General features: G+C 38.5%; 1 protein-coding gene across 3 annotated transcripts; it reads left to right on the top strand.

Annotated features, from left to right (window-relative positions):
* Positions 1-12,123: 12,123 nt before the first annotated feature.
* LOC105736607 (uncharacterized) lies at positions 12,124-15,615 on the top strand. 3 transcript variants are annotated; one of them, XR_015293754.1, is made up of 5 exons: positions 12,124-12,495; positions 12,578-12,776; positions 12,841-12,933; positions 13,072-13,356; positions 13,842-13,942. XR_015293754.1 is itself a non-coding variant. In XM_012491913.3 (4 exons), exons 1-4 carry the CDS (start codon positions 12,356-12,358, stop codon positions 14,157-14,159), a joined length of 750 nt encoding a protein of 249 aa, XP_012347367.2. In that variant the 5' UTR covers positions 12,124-12,355; the 3' UTR covers positions 14,160-15,615. The 3 variants fall into 3 exon arrangements, 1 of the variants encoding a protein (XP_012347367.2); XR_015293753.1 differs by lacking the exon at positions 13,842-13,942 and adding an exon at positions 13,588-13,663; XM_012491913.3 differs by lacking the exon at positions 13,072-13,356 and having other exon boundaries at positions 13,842-15,615.
* Positions 15,616-23,064: the final 7,449 nt, after the last annotated feature.

Below are 23,064 nucleotides of genomic sequence, written 5' to 3'. Positions count from 1 at the left end.
CGTCGCCGTAGTCGTAGTCGTCGTCGTTGTCGTCGTCGTGCTACCTTCTCTCGTAGCCACCCTCTCCCACCACCCCGCCCCCCAAGTTGCCCTTTCCCGCCCTTTCTGGAGCATCGAGAAAGAAAGAAAAATGCAGGAGACACGGGACCAACAGAGAGAGTAGCGAAAGAAAGGAAACGGTTGGAAGAGGAAGGAGAAGGGAGCGCGGGAAAATTCGCCCTCCATTTTTCTCGCGAGACAACAACGCCATCGTGGTGGACCCTCTCTTTCTCTCTCCTTCCTCCTGGATGAAAAAAAAAGGCTTGGCCTTTTTCTCTCTCTCCCCCCAACCCCAGTTTGTTTTGCTCATTATCCATCGCTACAGGTCGTCGATATTCCATTACGGGGCCCGGGTAAAGAAAAACAATTAAGACTGGAGAGATCACGCATCTTCCCGCTCTGTAAATTATTAAACGGGACTGTAGCGCCGCCACCGCCGTGTTTCTCACCCTTCGAAGCGCCAGCCCTTTTTACGCTCCCCTCCCCCCCCCAGGGGTCGCCCCGCTTTGATGCTGCGGAACCAGAAGAAGACTCTGCGCGCGCGGGGCCAATGGAAACCGGCCAAAGCGGAGTGAATTAATCCGCGCGGCTCGCAATAACGCGGCCTTCGTCCGCGGGAAGAATCGCAAAGCGGCCCACGCCCGACGACATTGTAAATTTTCGCTCGATTGTTCGTTAAGGGGGAGGGAAGGGGAGGATCCGGGACGACTCTTTTCTTTTATTCTTCGAATGCGTCGCCACCACTCTCCTTCCTTCCTCTCCCAAGGAGACGCGCCCTCGAGTCGATTAAACAAAGCCGACGAGGAAACGGTGTACTACCCGGGCTAATTACGGCCGCACGACAATTACTAATTACTTTAAAATGTCCGCGCTTCCTTCCAACTTTAACTTAATTACCTAATATTAATCCCCTTCTTTGCTCACGATGGAGGCATCGTTTCTTTTTTTTCTTTTTTCACGATATCGTATCGCTTTTTCTCTTTTTCATTTAATTGGAGGATACGATGTGGCAAGCAGTTTCGAACTACTTAAGGCAATTATTTTCGTTATTTTCTCGGTTGATTGGTTAGATTTAAATATCTGGATGGGTTAAAGCCTATTGTGCTTAACGGGATATACAGTGAATGCAGTACAGCGAATACCCGTGCGTGTGTATGGCAAATATTTTTGATCCTCAATGGGATAACACGAGTGATTGACGAACTATAATCGACAAGCAAGCTACGTGTGCCTACGAATAATTTTCGAATCATAGTGAAATCTCGTGTAAAAATTTTTATCGTAGTCTTCCACTTTTAAATCTGTCTTCCCAAATACATTATAGAATAAATCGTGTTTTTTCTCGTCTTAAGAAAAATATCAAAAAATTATTAACACTGGTAAAAATTTCGTTATCAAAAGCATCATCATCGATTATTTAAATATATATCTGCAATAGCTACATATTTTAATTTTCTATTAATAACATTTTTATAATATAATCAAAAATATACCTAATAAACTAGTATACGCTATACCAAGTGCAACTTGTTTGCAAGCACTTTGTGCAGTCACCCTAGAAGTAGCGCGGAAGAAAGAAAGAAAGAGAAAAAGTCCAAAAAATTTCCTTCCGGCTGGAACTCATTAGAAGGGACAGAAAGAACGATACAAAGACGATAAGGGTTGTTTTGCGAGCTTACTTCCTTCGAGACACGTGGTCTCGGTGACACGTGCCGTGATGCCGTGACGCCGTGTTTCCGCTTGATTTCCCTCGTTTCTGGCTTATCCTTCCCCCCCCCTCTCCCTCCCTTCTTCTTCTTCTCCACCTCTCTAATTACCGCGATTTAAGCGTTCTCAAGTCACGCGACAGTCTGCGTGCATCTATGCCCCGTGTATACATGACTCCGATTCAGCTACACGTTCGTTCGTTTCCGATTCTCGGATCAGGTGCACGCCACGAATCACGAAGGGGAAAACGAGATTTTCATTCACGCGAGCTTATTAGGTTACCCGTACATGTCACTTCTAATTATCGATTGCGTCCATACCGTTTTCGCTAGAAAATTATTTGCTCGTCAAATCTTTTTTTTTTTCTTCGTTGTCGCGTTTTTTCGATTATTTTGAAAATTTTTCGTTCTCCTTTCCTCGTTCTTCCGGATATTTCTTTAGGACAAGATTAATCACACTATTCGTTGCAAAAATTTAAACAACATTTGGTTTTAGAGATCAAAATCGAAACCAAATCTCTTCGATAAATACGCCGCGCGTATTTCTTTTTCCTCACCTGTCAAACGTTACACAAATCTACGAAAATCGTTTAAAGAAGGAAGATAGGACGGTCAAGAGAGTCTAAGTGCATATAAGAGTACGGTAAATACGATCTTCAAACACCCTCGAAAACAAATAACGAAATTTGAGCAAGAGAAAAGGAGAGTGGGTCGTGATGAGGGATGAGAAAGGGGTAGGATGAGCGTGTGCCTATCCTCCTCCCTTGAACGAAATATTCTCGATGACTCGTACGTGGAGAGTGGCGAAATGGCACTTCATCCTTGGTGGATGGATCGAACGAAAACATAACAGTAACCACAACAATGGAACCTGAAAGGACCGCGATTTCAGGTATCGTTTTTCTCGTGGTGGAAAGCCAACACATGTTTCCGGCTCGAAATGCCTTCGAATGAATCATCGACAGATGGTATTCCGGGAAACTATATTGTTCGAAGAGCCTGGATAAATTTTGAAAGTGTCGAGAGGATTAGGAAAACAAATCTGTTCTTTGATACATCAGAATGAATCAAACAACATTCTTCCTTAAATTCTTTTTAAAAAGTGCATTTGAATTATAAAAAAATTTATTGACGTATTTATTGTATCTTCTTAACTTCTTAACTATGTTTAGAAGAATTTAATATTTGATCATTTTGTATTATTTTATAATAATTATATTCGTTTGTTATTAATAAAAATCAGCGTTGGTCAGTATTAAATGATTCTCTTTTAAATAGTCAAAATAAGTTACGTATATAATAGCAACGAAACTGAGCAACGAAACTGCTGGAATATTGAAAGATTTATAATATACAATTACATTTAATGATACATTTTATGATATTTAAAACGATTGAAATAGAATCGAAATCGAAGAATTCTATGAAGATAGAATGGAAAATAGTTAATCGAAATAATCCTCATAACTATTTAAAGAATCGAAATCGACACTGTAACAGTTTTCAAATCCAATATAATGGAAAAACAAAATTTCAACCAGTTTTACAATTCGCGAGAAAATTGGTTACCACTGATCGTTCGAGATTTCGATCCAAAACGCTTCACGGTGGACACAATCATCGTGAACATTCTGCACCAGTGCTGAACAGGTTTAATTTCGTTAAGAGCACTCGAGAGGCGACCACGATAAATTCCTGTGGCACAGTGTGAACTTTTAAAGCGAATTTTTGGGGTCTGACCCCATCGTGAATCGGCGACCACTGATATACACGGCGTCGTGTTAACTCGTTCCTACTTTATCCTCCCTGCTTTTCGAAAAAAGGAAGAAATTTTGATGACCGAAACTATGAATAGAACGTTTGAAAAATAATATTCACATCTTCCAAAATTATTCTACCAGTCAAACCAGCGATTAAAATAAACAGCTCGGTTATCCGAACAATTAATTATTTAAAAGAAGATAAAAAAAAATAATTAAATTTTTAACAAGCAACGAATCTTTTCGTTACAAAAAATACTAATACTAAGAGTTAATCAAATAGTAATAAAATATAGATCGAGATATAAAAAAAGTTACGAGTGCCACAAGAATTAAATTACAAAAATAAATAAATAAAATAAGAATTTATTATTGAAAGTTTCGTCTGAACAAAGAAAAAAAATCAACTCTCCACTCTCGAAGCTTAATTCGAATAAAACAATCGAATAAAACGATTGAAAAGCTTTCAAGTCGTCCCTAAACGTTCGTTAAACGAGAGCTATTTACCCTACGTCATGAAGCAAAAAATGAAATATTAGTCCATCAAGAGAGAGAAAGAGAGAGGGAGGGCGGAAGTCGAATGGTCTAAAATACTCGAAGCCACGTTTGACGAACGTCGGAGCAGGGGTCGGTGTTTCGCGGCGCCACTATTCTATTCACGTGCAGTGGCTACAAACCAATCGAATCAAAATGTGAAACGTATACAAGCGGGTAAAGTGCGAGGGAAAATGAGGAGGCAGAGAGGAGTCGTCGTCGTCGTCGTCGTCGTCGTCGTTGGCACCGGGGGTATATGCCATCGTCGATTCGATGGGATCGTTAAAATTAACGAGCGTATTCCAAGCTCCTCGAAAATGTCGCGAGCTTCTATTTTTCTCGCGCGTCGACCGACGATTTGCAACTGCGGGGGCGCGTTTTTCGAAACCATGCGTCACACACCGAGTGCCATCGCGCGCGGATTCCGCGTGCTCTTGTTTTCCACGTTACGAGAGAGAGAGAGAGAGAGAGAGAGAAATCAAATTGAAAAAAATATTCCGCGGAAAATCGTGATGGCTGCAAATATCGTAGCTGGCTTATCGTTACAACGCATATCGTTCCGTTATTTATTATTTATCAGATTGGTAATATCATTCCAAAGATAATTCAACGATGACGAATCGTTTGTAATTACAATAGCGAATCAATGTTCGGTATTGGATAGAGATTTACATTTGAAAAGATTTATAGAATGGAACGTCGAATTTCGATTATCCAAATGACCGATTATCCGAATACAAAATGAGTACGTGGTACAGGCACTTAAAGTATATTAAAAACTAACTTTTGCATATATTTTTTACGTGATAAATATTCGTATTTAAAAATTTTTTCATCTCTAATTGTATTTTAGTATTATATTGGGACCTTTTTGAAGAAATTTGATTCCGATTATCCGTTTGCCCCGATAGGATTATCTCTTCCGATCAATTCGGATCCCGATCGACGTTTTATCGTATTTGATTTTTCGCTCTAACAACGAATCTTATTTAAAAACCGTTCAAAAACAGAATTTGCAGAACGAGCATCATTCTATTAATCATCTTCTCCGAATCCTATATTAATCATTTTAGAATTCTCAGTCTCGGATCTGGATTGACCCGAGTTACTGCGCGCTCGACACAATGTATCCCTTGAAAACTGCGATCACCTATTTGTCTCTACTTCCGCGACCAGATTCCAAGATCACGACTGTCTAATTTTAATCGTTCAAAATTCTCAGGATCTCTATAATTTAAACCCAACCAGATACGACTAAACATTCTCGAAATCTCGAAAATATAAATTTCCACATAAATTCGACGCGATAATACCAATTTGTTCATCACTCGAATCGTGGACAACTCGGGGAAAAAGAATAATTCAACGGTCAAAAAACGTTTACGTCATCGTGTTCACCGATGCACGACGACGACGACGACGACAACGACGACGAGGAGAAGGAGCGTTCACGAAACGTTCGGGGTGCACGATTTACAGGCGGCAATAATCGTTAAAAGATGTTTACAATGTGTAGGAGAGGCGGACTCGTTTATACGCGAGTAAATTCAGCGCGACAACGAGCCACGAGGAGGAATCTAGACACGCGAGTTGAGAGAGACCCGTGATATCAATGAAAGTATCTGTCGAGGATAACGATAATGCGACGGGGTTATTACACCCTCGAGGCCGATCCCCGGATGCCCTTTTCGCGTGGCCAACTGATTTTTATCAACACGCGCGTTACACCGCCAATTTCTTATAATACTCATCGACGCTGGTACTCAAGAGGGTGGAACGGTGAAGAGGCCAATGGAGAGGCCAACACACCGTTCTCGAAAGCCTAACGACCCGTGGAGGAAGCGCGGGAGTCGTTGTCTCTCTGGTTACGCGCGAATTAGGGGTCGAAAATGATGTCCGCACATGTGCGTGTCCGGATGTCTGTCGAATCGCGGTGACAAATGTGGCCGCAATGGGAAAAGGGCAGGGAGATCTCTGTTAAGAGATCTTTCCTACCGCCAAATGGCACCACACCACGTTTCCATTACCTTTCGGTGTTTCGTGATTCGAGTTGTGCCGTCCCTCCCTCAAACGATATTCTCTTCGTGTATAAAATATATCGTTATTCGTTTATACTCTTTCGAAAAAAGAAAATGAAATTTATCAAGAAATACTTTCATCTGCTTCCTCTAAACTTGATCTTAATCTTTTTATCAATTAACCGATAACTTGCGAGACACGAATCGAAAGAAGCCAAACTATTTCGATGATGAGTAAATTGACGAGTAAAATAATAAGAGAGGAAGCCACATGACGCGGGCGTGTCATATGCCGGCCAAATGTGTGGAAAGTATAACCCTCCCCCTCGACGATATTATCGGTGTTACGACGATGGGGACCCGTGAGTTTAACGATATAAGAAAATAAAGGGAAGACAGGAGAAAAAGAGAAAAAGGGAGTTTGCCGCGACGAGTTAACGCGAAATCGTTCGACGATGATATTCGAGCGAGGAGAGACTAAAAGCATTCCTCCTCGAGGGCGAGACCCGACGCGTGTATGTAGGTTAAAATCTGTTGATATACATCGCGCACGTGGACTTGCTCTCCTCTGGCTGGGCCACGTAAAGCCCAGCTTCCTCTTCTTTTTTGACGGCCGACCCCTCCGACCGAAACGACGAGAACCGAACGGTGGGGTTAATGTGCGTACACACCACGGGATGTCTACCAATTTCCGGGTTCACCTAATGCACTTATCAGCCGGCCAGAAAGGAGAGGAAAGGCTGTGCGAGGAGGGAAAATAATTGAGACGCGTTTGGGGAGGATCGGGCGGAGAAGAGGTTTCGCGTAAAGCGGAACGAATCGTAAAGGCGTGGAGAAATTAATGAGAGCGAGGCGAGTTCGAGAAAGGGAATTGAGCGAAAAATTATCTTCACCCCCAAAATATATAAACGCCGTCGCGAGGGTAACGGGAAGAAATTAGCGCGAAACGAGCAAAAATGGGAAAAGGTTATTCTTTAAGTGAACGTTCGTTTCTCTTTAATACACGATTATACGATTGACCGTGTGAGGATACAAAAAAGTTTTCAAATATTTTTCTTTGTACATGCGATACGAGCATTAGTATTGATACAGTTTTTGTTGTTTTGAACTTCGTTATTTTATATCTTTTTACAATTGTTTTTTTTTTTTTTTTTTTTTTACCATATCGAACGTGTTAAAGCATGGATGAAGATGGTTCCGATTAATGAATTAGCAGAATGGAGACTTGAGACTTGATTTGTTAGGAGATGCCTGTTGAATTATTGCAAGTGTTTTAATCGATCCGTCTTGATCGATTCACACATAGTATAATTTCGCGACGAAACGGGTGCATACATTAAAAATGAAACCCGATAAAACGTTCAAACTTGATCTCTCCTCGTTGCTCCATTTTCATTCACTTACAGTCTCTGTTTAATTATGCATCGACAGATTCCACCGTAACGCTAATCGTGTTCAAACTCATCACGTAACACTCGAAAGGACGGTGAAATATTAATCACGGTTCATTAAACCGAAGACTAAGTTAGCCGTGTCTCATAATTCCTCGTTGTATTTAAACATAACAGTCTTGCTCTCCATGTTGCACCGTTTTACAACCTCGAACGAGAAACAGTAATAGTAGACGAACGAATTACTTCGAAAAATTAAATTTATTCAATTATTGCTTCAATTATCCGTCATCCAATTTCACGAGGTTACGCGTGTGTGATCCTCCTCGATATACAAAACCTTCCAAAAACCTTCGTAAAAGCACGGGCCAACTTTCTCCCACTCTTGTCCCATAATTAAGAATTTTAATTCGAAATACGCTCCGTCATTTGGCCGCTCGCTGCGACCCCTAATCCAATAAGGAGCACCAAAGCGCGGATTATCCACGAATCAACGAACCTACGAAATCTTGTCCAACGTAATTGGAAAGTATCCAGTGGCGATGACACCCCCTAAACACAGATCTTCCTACGTTTGAAAGGATCCCCAGAAATGAGCGCACCGTTGGGTTTCTGGGGGACACTGATTTTATTTGTACGGCCAAGAAGGAAACCTTTAGCCCTTTACGCTCAATCCGTAAGACGCTGGGCCTAATTGCTTTATCGAGACAAATTTCGAAGTCTGGCAAAATGATCCTTCAAAAAAAAATAGATGTCGATATATCTTAGAGGATGAATTTACGCGGTAAAAAATACGATGAATAATATATAATCACTTATTTGCTGAAATAATGACGTAATTAAAATTTTGAAATCTTTTCTAAAGTCGTAATTTTTAAGTTGTATGATTGTCGCAGCAAATGAGCAATTTGTGCATACTTCAATTTTCTAATTCTTAACAAAAGACATTATCGTACAAATGTCAAAGCCTGATGATGAATCCATCCACGATCTTCTAATCTCACCTACGATTTTTTGTACGAATGTTTACCCGAAGAATACGTAAAATAAAATTTTTATAATCAAATGATTGATTACATTACGTTATTCCTTAAATTTTATAATACCATACCATACTTTGAATCTTTTCCCACGTCATTTTGCATTCAAATTTTGCATAAATGCATAAATATCATGCGTAATTTAATAAGTGTATGTTGAGATAGAAGAATTTCTTCCATATCTCAAAAACTTAGCTGTATAACATTTCTTTACTTATGCATAAATTCGACTATCGACATACATTTCCCCCCCTCGTATCACAAAATTCGTTTTCCCTGAAAAGCTAAGTGTGCCCTTATTTCGCCCGAGATATCGATTTATTCGGTTGTCAACGTGTCGTGGGTAAATAACCGGGAGGGGGGGGGGGGGGGGTATATAGATTTATCAAGATCCGAATACGTTTGCACTTAAGTTACTTAGCGCTTCCAGTCAACCTGTTCAAACGGATCGCGAAATAAATGCAGCCACTTTATCTTAGCATAGGGAGCCGGTTACAAACGATCCTTGGGATCGGTATTACAAGTACATATATATATATAACGTTCGAACGTGCGATTAAATTATTCCAACTCGGTGGACCTTCCCCCCCTCCCGCCGATCCGACTAGAAAAGCTTATTTATTCGGTAAATCCGGGAACGAGGGCCGAGAATAAACGTCGCTGACAAAAACAGCTCGCGTACGCCTCGTGAAATTGAGTTACCACCACACCTCGTTATTCTCGTGAGACTCGAAATAAAATGGTGGGGACATCCGCAAGGATTGAGTTACCGTCCAACTTAATTGACCGCCCGCAGAAACGAGAAGAGGACACTGATTGACAGCGAGATGCAGCTGTCATCGAGGCCGACCTCGAAGGAGGGTGGCCGAGTACGGTTTAATTGCTCTTTACCAGTGGAATCCCGAAGCTTGACCGACCGGATGGGGAAGAAATTTGGAGGAGAGAGTGCACAGCTGTCATGTCGCATAATAGTAATTTTGATATATCGAAGGAAAAAGAGAGACAACAAGTAGAGCGATGATGGTTTTTCAAATTCATCTCGGAAGAAATCGATTTTTCTTTTTTTTTTCTTTTTTGAAAGTATCAGCGCAATATCTTCGTTCTTTCTCATTTTTTTGATTGTCGTGACAGGGCGTAATTTAATGTCGTATTGATTCCACGTTTAAAAATCGTGAAAAATAAATAAAAAAAAAAAAAGAAGTGGACAAACAATGGATCCAGCTATTAGATCTTAAAATCTAATTTCGAAAAATCGAAGGTGCAACGTGACACCGTCACGGTGCACCCGTACCGAAAACCAATGTTAAAAACTCGGCCGGTTCAAGCGCGAGTAGACACACAGCTGGTAACGTCACCGTCGTCCCTCCACCGTGTCGAATTTCTCGAATTACATAAACACAAATAATCCTGTGAGTCATTCTAATTCTGGTTCCATCGGGATTGCACCGTTTCCATTCCTCCATCATCCCTCTTCTACCGTTTCTCAGTCGCATCCCGCTCCTTCTTTTGCCCCTTTTTCGCGCATGTCCTAAACGTCGCCTCTTTCTTGCCCGACCGTCTGCCGTATAAATAACCGTGGCACGTGTGTCGTCTCGGACGCACACGATGCCCCACTTTCCTCAAAATTAGAGAACTTCTCGACCACGATGCTTATTCATTTTTCGCCCGACTATTAATAATGGATCTCGCGATGCTTCTCCAAGCAGTATCGATTGAATCGCAAGCAAAATGATACTTGTACGAGATATCTTAAATTTTGTATTCATCTACATCTACATTTCAGAAGAGGGAATCGATAATCGATCCATTTGCAATTCACTTATCTGTTATTATTTCAACGATATTTACTGCCTTAATATTTTTTTTCCGTATCCTTGTTTTTCATATTTACATCGGTATAATACGCGTAATCTTAAGCTCCGACATAAATGTCGATATTCCTAATAATTTCTAATAATACTTTTGGCATAATATATCGTGATACATCATGAGAAAGAACGATAATTTTGTTGTTGTTGGTCGATTTTAAACACGTTTCGAACGAGTAGAGGGGAATGTGAAAATGATTATTTTCTCGAAAGTAAGTGTATGTTTATAGAGGTGAGCATAAAGGGAGGCTAAAAAGTAAGCAAAAAAATGACGATATTAGATACGAAAGCGCAGAAAATTATAAGACCCAGGTGTAACATTCGTTTCCCCCTAATTGTAATGTGGCAAAGGATATGGATACACTTAAGTGGCTCGGGTGTGCAACAAGGGAGCCAATTTCAAGAGGGTAGTAACGAGTTTTATAACGCGGAACCGTACAACCGCAAATAAATAATACAAATAGTTAAAAAAAAAAAAATCGTAGTAATCAGATGAACAAATATAAATAAGACGGTTTTTTTTTTTAAAGAATGAGCCAAAAAATAATATCTCATCTCCATTCTTTAATATATTGATTCATTTTTATAGTAATTATTTCTTAACAGGCAATCTGCCTATCTTTTGCCCATTTTAGAATAATATCCTGATCGAAATGGAAGTAAAATATCATTTAAGTAGCTTGCTTATCGAGCGAGTATTTCGAAAGATAGAAGGAAAAAAATAACAACGATTCAAAACCTAAATCATTCCGCATACTTTTATTATTTTTAGAACGATTTCATTCTCATTAAAACGAGAATAAATAAAGCTGTTCTTCGAACAGCTTGCCGTCGAACGAAAATTCCATCGTGAAATAAAACTATTCGATATCTCGACACGCCACGTCACGCGGGAAAAATGCTCCATGGAGGTCCAGTATAGTTCTCCACGTTGAATACAACCGCGTTTCCAGAGCGACACGAGGTTCCCTCATATCGTCACGTAATAATCGTGTCAGACAGATCCGATCGCATCCGCGAAACCGGCCGATTTCGCTGGTGCCGTGAACGACGAGAGCTGTCGCCCATCACCGAGACTTCCATCGTCCCAGATCTCTCGTCCATGGTTCATTTTTACCGGACAACGACGCCCAACGGCGTGTCGTCGACGTGCTTCTACACGATCGCACAGGTAATGAGAATTATTACAGTTCTAACCAAAACAAAGTTGGAACGCCAGAGAAATTTTTGTAACGATGAATGAATTGTAAAAAATATAATGACGTTCGAGACGTATCTCGTATATTCGTGTATTAATTATTGAATCATCGATGCGTTCGAAGATATAGAATGGTAAAATTTTCTATAGATGAACTAGTATAGTTTGCAGTAGATTATTCTGTCCAATGATCAGACGAGGGACGATTGTCTTACTATTAGACGTATTTTATATGTGAAATTGTTTTTTTGAATAAAATTTTTTAATTATTATTCTAAATTTGTATGAAGGATAAATTAAATAAGTATCTTTGAATATACTTATGTATATATAAAATAACGATTTATTGGATAAAAAGTTAACTTTGTTGCAATTCTTTCTTCTTGAATTTGATAACTCACATTAAGAATATTCATAAATAATTTAATACCCACTGTTAATAAATCGTGTTAATTCGTGATATTGAATAGAAATGATTTGTAACAAAATTCCCTTTAATTATTATTATAATGGATAATAATAATTAATGATGGAACAAGAACAACACAACAATCAAGTGAATTTTCACATAAGAGATCTCGCTATTATTTATATAGGATATCCTGTTCCTGAATAATTACGAATTGTAACAGGACTGAAATCACTGTACAAAACAATACAGACGTTATAGAACGTTGAAACGGTGTTTTCTCTAAAAATAGAGATCTCAAAGCTTATTTGCCGGAAGCTATACGTCCCCGGATCTTCCTATCAGATTCATCTATGATATAAAGCATCTAGCATGAACGGATACCCATTCAAATGACCAATGAATGTTGGATAACGATGGTGAAACTACGTGTATCCGTTGTTTTAATATTGCTCGTGTCTGTCAACTTGGTGGAACCGCTAGTACAGGAGGGTTTATCTAAATTTTTAGGATCTATAACCGGCATTAAAAAGTAAGCTTTTTCTCAGCAATCAATCTTTACATAGTAAATCGATTCATCAATTTGATCGTAAATTTTATCGTATGGATTGTAGCGTGAGGATTCCTGAATTATTGAATCAATTGTGTAATCAATCGCAAGGATCAAACACAACTCGTCGAGACGCGTGTTACGGATGCTTCTTCAGGGCTACCAGTCAAACCGTTGGATACCCTTTGTTAATGGCTATCTCGAATTGTGCCGATATTTATCTGAATAACACCGATTATGGCCACTGTCAACAGTACTTGAGAGTAAGTTTTACGAAATTTACCCATAAAATTTTTTATCGATTATTCATTTCTATCTTCGCAACAGAACGCTACGAGCATGATGAATTCAAGAACGAGTGCCACGACGATATATTGCTCGTTTCTCGAATGCGTTCGTCAAGTAAACAAGGATACTTTGGTGAGTAGATGGTACAATTTTTTTTTAGCGATATGCTTTAAAATATTTTTTGCATGCTTCGAACAGATAGAAGAAAAAACGATCTTGTTATTTTATTCGCGAATAATTCGTATATAAAGAAAAAGCAATTGTAAATAGGATGCACGAGTTAAACCAAGAACAAGATCAAACCTGAGGACGACTTCCAGAAAAGTATCGATATTTTATTTTAAGTTATACAAGAAATTTGTGAATGCTGTTTGCATCATACGTGAACGGAATACAGAATCGAATACCGTAAGGCCAGGAGCTGAACCCATCGATCCTAGACAATTGAAAATTAAATCACAAAATCTTACTGTTTCGAAACAACCGAATTGTACATAGATACACGATGAATTTGTACATATCACTCGATTCGAAATGCCTACGAAACGAAATCTAGTAAGTATATGTATATATGTATTATTATTGCAATTTTGTTATATACACGATACTAACTTGAATGTGAAATGCAACATTTACTTTTCTACTCTCTCTCATTCTGATCATTAATCATTATTCCTTTACATCATTCATATCCATGTACAATCTTGCATTGAATCTATCACATTTTACTTATTTACATTGCCTATTCTCTTCCGCTGTAATAATACACTGTGAACTGTTAAACAGCACTGGAGATTCAACTCTCAAAGAGGAATTCAACGAATACAAAAATGTAAATGAAATTTTTCGTCTTCGTCTCTGGAATCAATCCTCTGAATGTAGTAGTATTGTTGCAAGTAAAAATTTATTGCAAATGATAAAAGATGCTTTTTAGAAATTAGAAAACCGCATTGGTATTGAATTCTTCGATTATTGCGATATACTGCAAATTGCGTCTCGAGCAAAAAACAAAATGGTTCATCGACAAATATTTCGCACAGCTCAGGGAATGCGTCGGCGAGGCCGTAAGAATGTTCCCCAATTTCAACGTGACGGACGTCAAGTTAGCCCAATTATACGTGAACACGACCGCGTGTGTGCTGGCGAAAACACGTTGCTCTCAAATGAACCCGATAACCGGAGAATTTCAAGAAGACGATCTGGCCAATAAGCTGAACATACCCACGGTGAACGCGGTGCTGGTCAACACGAATTACGACATCAACATCGTACAGCTACCATTCCATTCCAGTTCCATCGACGTTTGCGCAAAATATAGAAACTACGAGCAGGCCAGCTGGCCAACCGTCATGTGTTGATTGAAATTTTCTCGTTTAGCATGGCCTAGAAACGATGGCCAACCCTGATCAATTTACAATTACGGCATTAACCTATTTAATAATCGCATTGTTCTAGAGATAGATCAGATTGAATGGAAACCTTGAAACTCTTCGAAACTTTTCACTATTTCTACATTATAGTTCGATACTCGAAGAAATTGGAGTAAAACTCGGATAATTTACCATAATATTGTTAATTTTTATTTCATTGTTCTATTATTACGATAGTTTGTAGGGAAAACATAAAATATGATCTTCGATTCTCTGATTAAATTGAAGATCGCCGAGTAATAATCTCAGCGATCAATGCCTGAATAACAAATTAATAACAAAACAACGTTTCATTGCACGAGAAAAAACGGTTTTCTAAAATCGAAAGTACAGTGTACGGCGACGCGGTAAAACGAATGTGACGATGCCTCAGAAACCGTGACTGACTTAATCTCGCGAGAGTCGTAATAGCCGCGCGAAAGAATGTACGAATAGCGGTGTAAATGGATAAACGTATCGTAGCCGCTTCATCGGCGCCAAGTACCGGATGCGGACATTAAAAGAACGTTTACGATATTACTTATCTCGTAGAGCGATCGTAACGAAGCGGCCAATAAACAAATTTACGACAAATCGTACGGTAGAAAAAGGTGAAACGACTACACGAATCGATCCATCGTACGATGTATCGTAAGTCGAGGATTATATCGGTATAACGCGAAAATAAGAAATATCTTTTCAAAGACATAAACTCCGATTCTGAGTTGACGAGCCAGGGATGAATTTCAGATACATTTGAATTAAAATTGGATTCTACTATTAATTTGGATTCTTTGATCGAGAGGAGGGCTAATAATTAGATGTTATAGAAGTTCGTTTATATGAAATTGTCAGGGGACAAGAAACTTCGTACAACCGGGTCGTTTTAATAGGAATTTGCCCAGTCCTTCTCACCAAGTATGATATTTCGCTCAGTAAACAGAAGTTCATGTTAATATGAGAGGATTCCACGAAACACATTTTCACTTAAAATACATAATAACGTATCTACGGCAAACACGATAACTGCGTAATGCTTACCAAATTAATTCTTCATTTATTCAGTAACGGGGAATAAAATATATGCTACATTATAGGAACGTTTACATAATTGTAGCGATGAATCACAGTTATTCGAGTAATAAGATTTCACTTAAAATTCGAATAATCAAGCACTATTAAAATTTCGTCCAAACGAGCTTTATTAAATATACTTACTAATGGAAAATGACGGCTACACCACACATCATGCATCGTATCGTGCCAACGTGATCTAGAATCCGTCTTAGAATTTGATCCGATTTTGTGTTTTTCTCTCCCTTTTTTTGAAACGCTACAACAATCGTTCGAACGTGTCTCTTGAAAACTAATAAATTAATTTCCTTTCAAATAATTAAAAGAAAAAGTGTATTTTCTAAGGCTATCTCAGAAATCTACAAAGCACTCGTCATTCTCTTTTCTGAACGCACGAGAAAAAAAAAAAAAAGTAATAATCCTACTTTTTACCTTTCGTATCTCTCAAACATCCCGAATCGAATGAAATTGGCGCTCTCCAAACACCTCCCAATCATCGACGGTTAAGCCAATAGCGATTCCGCGCGCGACAACAACAACCACCACACTCGCCGGGGCAAATATTCGACGGTAATCGGATATTAAAAGAATCCGGATCGGTATCGTCGGCTCAAAGAAAAGAGGGGGATAGAAAGAAGAAAGAAGACGGGTGGACGAACGTTTCCCTATCGGCTTTGTTTGCCAAGGTGAAACTCCTCCGGTTAATTCTTTCGAGGCGGGGGACGACAGAACGCACGGGGGGGTTGCACAGTTGGGAAAGAATCGAGGGATCGATTCCGCGACATCGGTGTGCACTCATGTACTTATGAGAGAGGACGAAAGCGAAACGACGCCGAAAGAACGGGTAATGGGAGGGGTTGCGGGGAAGAGAATGGAGAACGGAGAAAAGAAGCAACGAAGATGAAGGGAAGATCGGTCCATTGCACAGAAGCGACGCTCCACTTAGCATCTTCCTCGAAATAATTTGAAATATGCAAATACCATTGGTGCACACGCGCTCGCGTGTCGGGACACAGGGGGATGTGTGCGTGTCGGGACACAGGGGGATGTGTGCGTGCGCGACGGCCATGTTTGCACGCTCTGTGTGTGTGTGGAGGAATCACGAAGGAGGAGAAGGAGAAGGCCAAGATGCGAGGGAGAAGACAACGTATATTCCGGTGGCTTACGGTTCAGTTCTCTTGGAGCCAATCTAACTTAACATGCAGATGCAGTACGTGGAATCGTAGAGGCGACAGAGAGAGAAAGAGCTAGGGAAAAGAGATGGAAAGAAAATCGGAGGGAGAGAGAGAGAGAGAGAGTCCCTGTGAGTCATTCTGTGGCGATAGTACCTTTTCCGTATGATCATTCACCGTTACCGCCTTTAATGTCCCCGCGATTCGAAACATCCTTTTCAAGACGGGACGTGATTTTAATGAATAAACCGCTATCTTGGACACGGATCGATAAAAATTAGTCGAATGGCATGGATCGGTGAATCGTGTCAGAGGAAAAACGCGGGCCTTGTTAAGAGAGAAATATAAGAGAACGAGGTCCTGGCATTTCGTTCTTCTTGGAAAGGAAGAAGGAGGAGTAGTAGTAGTAGTAGTAGTAGTAGTATCATCCGATATTTCGCGAAATTTCTGAACAGCGGCAATCGATCCTGACACGAGGTGAACTCACGCAAGTGCATCGTTGATTAAATTTACAAGACCGTGAGGTTGTACAGCCATAAGTAATATAATCTGATCTTGTAAAGAGGCCAGGGGGGAGGGGGAGTTGACTACCCTAGCTGGATTCAGAAACACGGTTGATACCGTATAGTAGATCTTGATAAGGCGTGTACTCTCCTCTCCAAATTAGAAAAAAATCCTTTCCAATCCGTCTTGCGAAAAAAAAAAATGAATCTTGAAATTTTGAAACGAAAATTTCGATTTTAACAACGTTTCATAGGCATCAAATTTATATTCTCTTTATGAACGGAGAAACGAAATCGTGTTGCGAGATGCCGAACCGAGATCCTTATAAATTCGTGCACGGATCATCTTTGCGGCAATCTTTTCTTTGGAATATTCCGACTAAATCTTTTCTACGTCTTTTTTAAGCTATACGAGGAAACGCGAGTTTCGTTTACGAGCGGCCATACACCATTTATGACGGATTATAACTTTATATCGAACTCTTTCGCGCCAAGTTTAACAAAGTGTCCATTTGATAAACAGGGGAGGAGGTCCATCCACTTTCTATAATTGACCGGTAGCAATTAAACGCGTCCATCGTCACGTAGAATATTAATCTGGAAACGGTACACTAATATAGCGAACAAATAGCAATTCCATTACACGAACAAAGCTCTAACGTCATCGGTTAAAACCACGCGGCGCACATTTCTCATCAGTCACGCAAGATTAAGTTTGCGTGGAAGTTGCTGCACCTACGTAACAGAAAGGCCGAGCATCGTTTCTTCTGCTGGAGATTATCTCAAATAGCATAATACTATTCCATAAACGATCAAAATTAATAATAAATACGAAGAATGGAAGAAATTTGAAGAATATTTGCTACGCGACAAAATATTCGCAAATGTATATACCCCTTCTTAGTTAGAATGTCTTATCCAACGTTGTATTCTTTTTATTTTTTAAGATTCTTTTAAATATCGAAACATGTTTGTGTTTCGTACGAAGCAAGATTAGAAAGCTTTTAGAGAAATTTAGAATATGATAGTTAAAATATTTTAATTAAAGAAGAGTATAGTGATGAACTCGAAACGACATAGAGAAATTGTATTATAAAAATATTTAAGAATTATTTTAAAACCTTAGATTTCGAACAACCTACATAACAACATTCTCTACAACGAAATAAATTCTCATCTATATACACGTAAATATCAAATTTCTCGGATTGAATAGATAACGGAACGCACAAATCTTTTTCACGACAAAAAATTCCAATCGATCAATTTTCCCTCGTTCATTTTCTTTCCACCCAATTTTCTCACGCTGTATAAAATTCCATAAATTTAGCATTAAAAATATCCAAAAAGGAAGCAAGGAAGGAAGAACCAGAAGAAATCGTGAAAAAAAACCGTCACCTTCTCTCCTCTTATTTACTTTATTTAAACTTCCGCTCGTTGGGACTTCCGGGACCGCTCGAAACGGAGTGCACGCGCGGCAAACAAACTGGATCGGTTTACACAGAGCGAGAGAGGAGAGAGGAGCGCCGCGCGTCGTTTTCACGTGAATCATGCGGGCCGCGATCGGAGCGTGTTGCGCAAGCAGCCTCCTCATCGCGAAATGCGGAGGCGTTGCATTAAAAGCGTGCCGCGGCTTGGCGCGGAAAACAAAAACAAGGAGAGGAGTCACCGCGTGGACACGTCATCGAGGCGCGGCACACGCGAAACCAGGACAAACCGCGTGCCTCTTCGAGCCGTGATCCCATCTGGCCCGATTTCTTACACCATCCTGGACATTCTTGGGTTCTTAACGAGAACACCAGCGTCGCGAAACTGTTGATTCACGCGAGGTGTGTCCGCGACGAGACCGATTCTCGCCATTTCGCTTTCGCGTGCATCTCTCCGATTTTGAATTGGAATAATACGATGAATGAAATTTGGCAACAAATTTTACAAGAGTGCGTATATGAAGAGTGAATGAAGAGCGACACGACAGACGTTATTATGCGACGTTATGCAATTTCTTGCGGTTTCAAAGCCTCCATATTTAAATCCTTTTTTCTCAAAAAAAAGTCGAAGAGAACTATTTGAAATTTTGAAAATTAAAATATACAGTTTCGATATACAGAGAAATTTGAACGCTATTGGCTTTTGATGTATAGTTTTTTAAGGAAATTTATTTTTCTCAATTTTTTAGACGCACAGAATCGACCGAGCTTCGTCACGAAGCTATTCTCTTTGATTTCTGCTTGAAATCGCGAAAAATTGTATTGTACATATTATAGGAATATTAAAAATATCTCTTCAAAAGTAAATGAAAATTAACGAAGCGAATAGATTACTAGTACATAGAAGTTATCTGGATCTGTCGGGGAATAAATAGTTCACCTAATAAGAGTACGTGTACTAAGAATTTACAGATTAATTCACTAATGAGTTTACACTACATTTAGATAAGTAAGATTCACTCGACAGAGCTCACGAAATATTCTAATTGAGAAACGATGTACAGATTAAAGTGGCATTATTAAAAATTAAATTAACACGAATCCAACTTAATTGGATATCATTTCTCATTTAGCCTTTTGCGCCGATTGACTAGTTTTTGGAATTAAGAAAATACAAAATTAGTTAATTTACAGTCGTTACCTTAATTGGAAAGATTTAAAAAATCTAGTTGGCCATGTTTCCCCGTTCTTGGAATCGAAATCAATGGAATCGACCAGCTGGAACTTAATCAATTCCAATTAACCACCGTCTTTCTGCTCTTGAAATCAAGAAAATGCAAAATCAAGAAATTGTGCCAAGGATGGAAAGAAACGGTTATCAAGGCAGTATGCGAGTAATGCCGGTTAAAGAAAATTTCGATTTGAAATCAAGGGGGATCTTATCAATTTTAAATCACGGGATTCTCGAGTTGTCGTGTAAATCAACGTGTGCACGTGTGTTAAAAATAAGAGGAACGGAATATTTATTACGCAAATACCGGTGAAATCAATTATTAACACGAAAGAGAAACAAGCGGTGCCGTGCGGCATGCATAAACTGATGGAAACGCTAGTCTCCGCGGTTTCAACCTCTTTAGTCATGCCCCATGTGTTGCATGTAATACTGTTATACATCAGCATGGTGTCTAAAGAACAGTTTTACGTCGCTGCATGACACACCGTTTCACAAAAACTATCCCGCAGCGAGCGCGTTTGCATTAAACGGGCACGCAACATTTTCGAAATTCCACGCTTACACCATGCGCGTACATAACTCGTAACAACTTTCTCTCGATGAATTTCTTTGATTAATATACAATCATCCGTGAATTTTTCTCTTTCGTGAAAAAAGGGAAACATCTACTTGCTTGGATTTGTTATTGTTCGAAATTTCGAATCGTATTCTCGAGAAAGCGATGCGTGAATATTGAAAATTTCGAAAATCCGAATCGTGTTTCGAGACGAACTTCGTTAAATATTCGCTTAGTTATTTGTAAATATATTTCGAGTTCTCCAATCCTGATATTTATTGCCTCGAATAAAATGTGTGAAATGTGTGAAAACTAAAAAATATCAGAAATCCAATACTTAGAAAAAGTCGAGAGAGCCGGATTAAATGATTCTCGAAAGTATCTAAAAATTCGAGAATTATGTCGAGATTCTCGAGAATTATAAAATAATAAAAATATCACGAAATTATTCAAATATCGATAATTCTTTTTATTGAAATTTAGTATTTTCTTTAAAAATCCTGAAATCCACGAGATTTCTACAGGAAAATACCGACTTTCACAGAAATCCCAAAAATTCTCAAATCTCGAGATTCAAATCTTGAGATCCAATCCGACCCGACATGAATTCTCGCATATACGAATTAACTATTCAACACAATGATCCAGAAGCAATTCGGAAAATAAACGTTTGAGTACATCTCATTTTATCGTAATATTTTTTAATCCCTCCGTCATTAAAAAATTTTACTCCAACTCGTATGTTTAAAGCGATTAAACAATTTCACCTTCCATTTACAGAGATTTCGTTTAATTTGACTCGATTCGTTTGTCCATCTTTCCATGTACATACATACCATGTATTTACGTAATAAACAAAGTGTAAACGCAACAATATTTTGTCCCAGGCGGAGGATTGACGGGTATTTAGGAACTGGTTTGGAATACACACGTTGGGGGAACAAGTAGCAATGCGAACGTGGGCGTACGGTTATTGTGACGTTTGGGAAACATGCAACGTGACTACAAAGTACTACACAATGCGCCATCCGGCAAAAACGATATAACGACACGGCACACTGTGCGTACGCATATTTCCACGTGATTCACGCGACGTTTTTGTCGTAGTATTTTATTCGAAACCATACCGCGAGATCTTGTCGAGCCCCTCTCTTTCCTCCACTCCTCCTCCCCTTCCTCCCCGTTTCCTACTTTTTCTTTTTTCTTTTTTTCCGTACTCCGTTCCGTTTATCCATATTCCGTTCCACGTTTTGTTTAATCCGCCATTTAATTAATACGCTCGTTTGGCCCCTCGATCGATCATGTTTATCGTCCCAGAAAGAATCAATTTCTTGCGGAACGGTTTTACGGATACTCTCCCAGTATAATACTTGACAGAGAGAATCGAGTGAATATTAAAACGAAACTTGAAAGACCAAACATGAGTGTACTCGATTGGGAATATTCGATACGTGAATAAGTGAAAAAATCTGAATTATATTTATAACAAACATGAATTCATCGAGTTCCCTCCCACGATCTTCGTGTATTTTTTTTATTAAGAAATTCGCCTGAAAATATTGATTTCAATGAAATATACAATATGGTAGATTATACGTGCAGCAATTTTTTGTTTTATGAAAAATTTCTTCAAAAGCGTGAAATCAAATTTTCATTTTTTAAACACAACTTTGCCTGAGATTATGTTTCATAACAGGCTAAAAAATTAAACGACGAAATATTGAAACTTGAATTTTATAAAATTATTCGAAAAGTTCCAAAGGAACTATTTTCTTTTGAAAATTAATCATAAATTTAAACTTTAAAGAATATAATTCTTCTTCTTATAATCCCGTAAAATTTTAACTTGTACATATCGTGACACAAAAAACTGAAACTTACTGTTCTATATACAAGTAGAACAGTATTATTATTACTGTTATTAATGATACGATTTATTATTTAAATTCGCTCGTATAATAACACGTATGCATATTCTCAATGAACGTTTCTGAGATATCTCGTAATTGCACATCCTGAATTTCATTTTGATCGCGTAGCGAATGTGAACACGTAGGGCGGTAAACGCGATGTTATTCAGCGAAATAGCGAACGAAAAGTCGGCCACGGACAAATAGAGAGACAGACGTCTCGGGTAATGATTTCATTGGACTTTGTGCCGCGCCGATGTAAATATTATCCAACAGACACTGGTTACAGGGCAGCAAGCTAAATGAGGAAAATATTTGCACACTCGATAGAAGAGTTTAATCGAAACATCACGGCTAAATAGCGGATAATATCGATTTTACGATTGCGCAACATCGATGAAATTGCCTTTTTGTCAATCGTTTAAAATAAATTCTATCTCTATCGCGTCCAACTTTCGTTAATGAAATTAAATTTCTCGATAAAGCTATCTACCTTTCGAACGATACATAATCTTGCTAATTCTTTACTTCTTGATTACTAAAATAAAATGATTTCTTTTTTAAATATCGTATAATAATTGATTATTTCAATAGCTCAAATCTGATAATTTGTTTTTTTAACGTGAAAATTATTATCTCGATTAAATCGAAAGAATTTGTATATATGTATAAATAAATAAGAAAATTCAAATCTTAAATAAACTAAAAAAATAAAGTGTATTAATAAAATCTTATACCTCAATTTTTAATAAAATTTAATAATTTACATTTGCATGATATTATTAATATTATTAATATATAATTATAAACAAAAAAAGAAAAAGAAATTTAAACGGAGACTTTCTGATTCATTAAATATTAAAAGAAAAATTTTACTTTATTTTATAATCTATTCTTTTGTACATATATTATGTATTTTCTTGTAATATTCTTACTCTTTTAAATTTTTCATAAAAAATTCATAAAAATCCGGATTAC

Source organism: Apis florea, unplaced genomic scaffold (assembly GCF_048593485.1).
Source record: "Apis florea isolate Af1SG1 unplaced genomic scaffold, ASM4859348v1 contig_3496_pilon, whole genome shotgun sequence".
NCBI classification, from domain to species: Eukaryota; Metazoa; Arthropoda; class Insecta; order Hymenoptera; family Apidae; genus Apis; species Apis florea.
The sequence above is the reverse complement of the archived record's forward strand: the minus strand, read 5'-3'. Positions and strand labels throughout refer to the sequence as shown.

What these genes read in the sequence shown, in the direction of transcription:
- LOC105736607 (XM_012491913.3), top strand. Translation starts at nt 12,356, where the DNA reads ATGACCAATGAATGTTGGATAACGATGGTGAAACTACGTGTATCCGTT. An exon ending in TCTATAACCGGCATTAAAAA is followed by an intron (nt 12,496 to 12,577) that starts GTAAGCTTTTTC and finishes TATGGATTGTAG; the next exon opens with CGTGAGGATTCCTGAATTAT. An exon ending in AAGTAAACAAGGATACTTTG is followed by an intron (nt 12,934 to 13,841) that starts GTGAGTAGATGG and finishes TATTTCGCACAG; the next exon opens with CTCAGGGAATGCGTCGGCGA.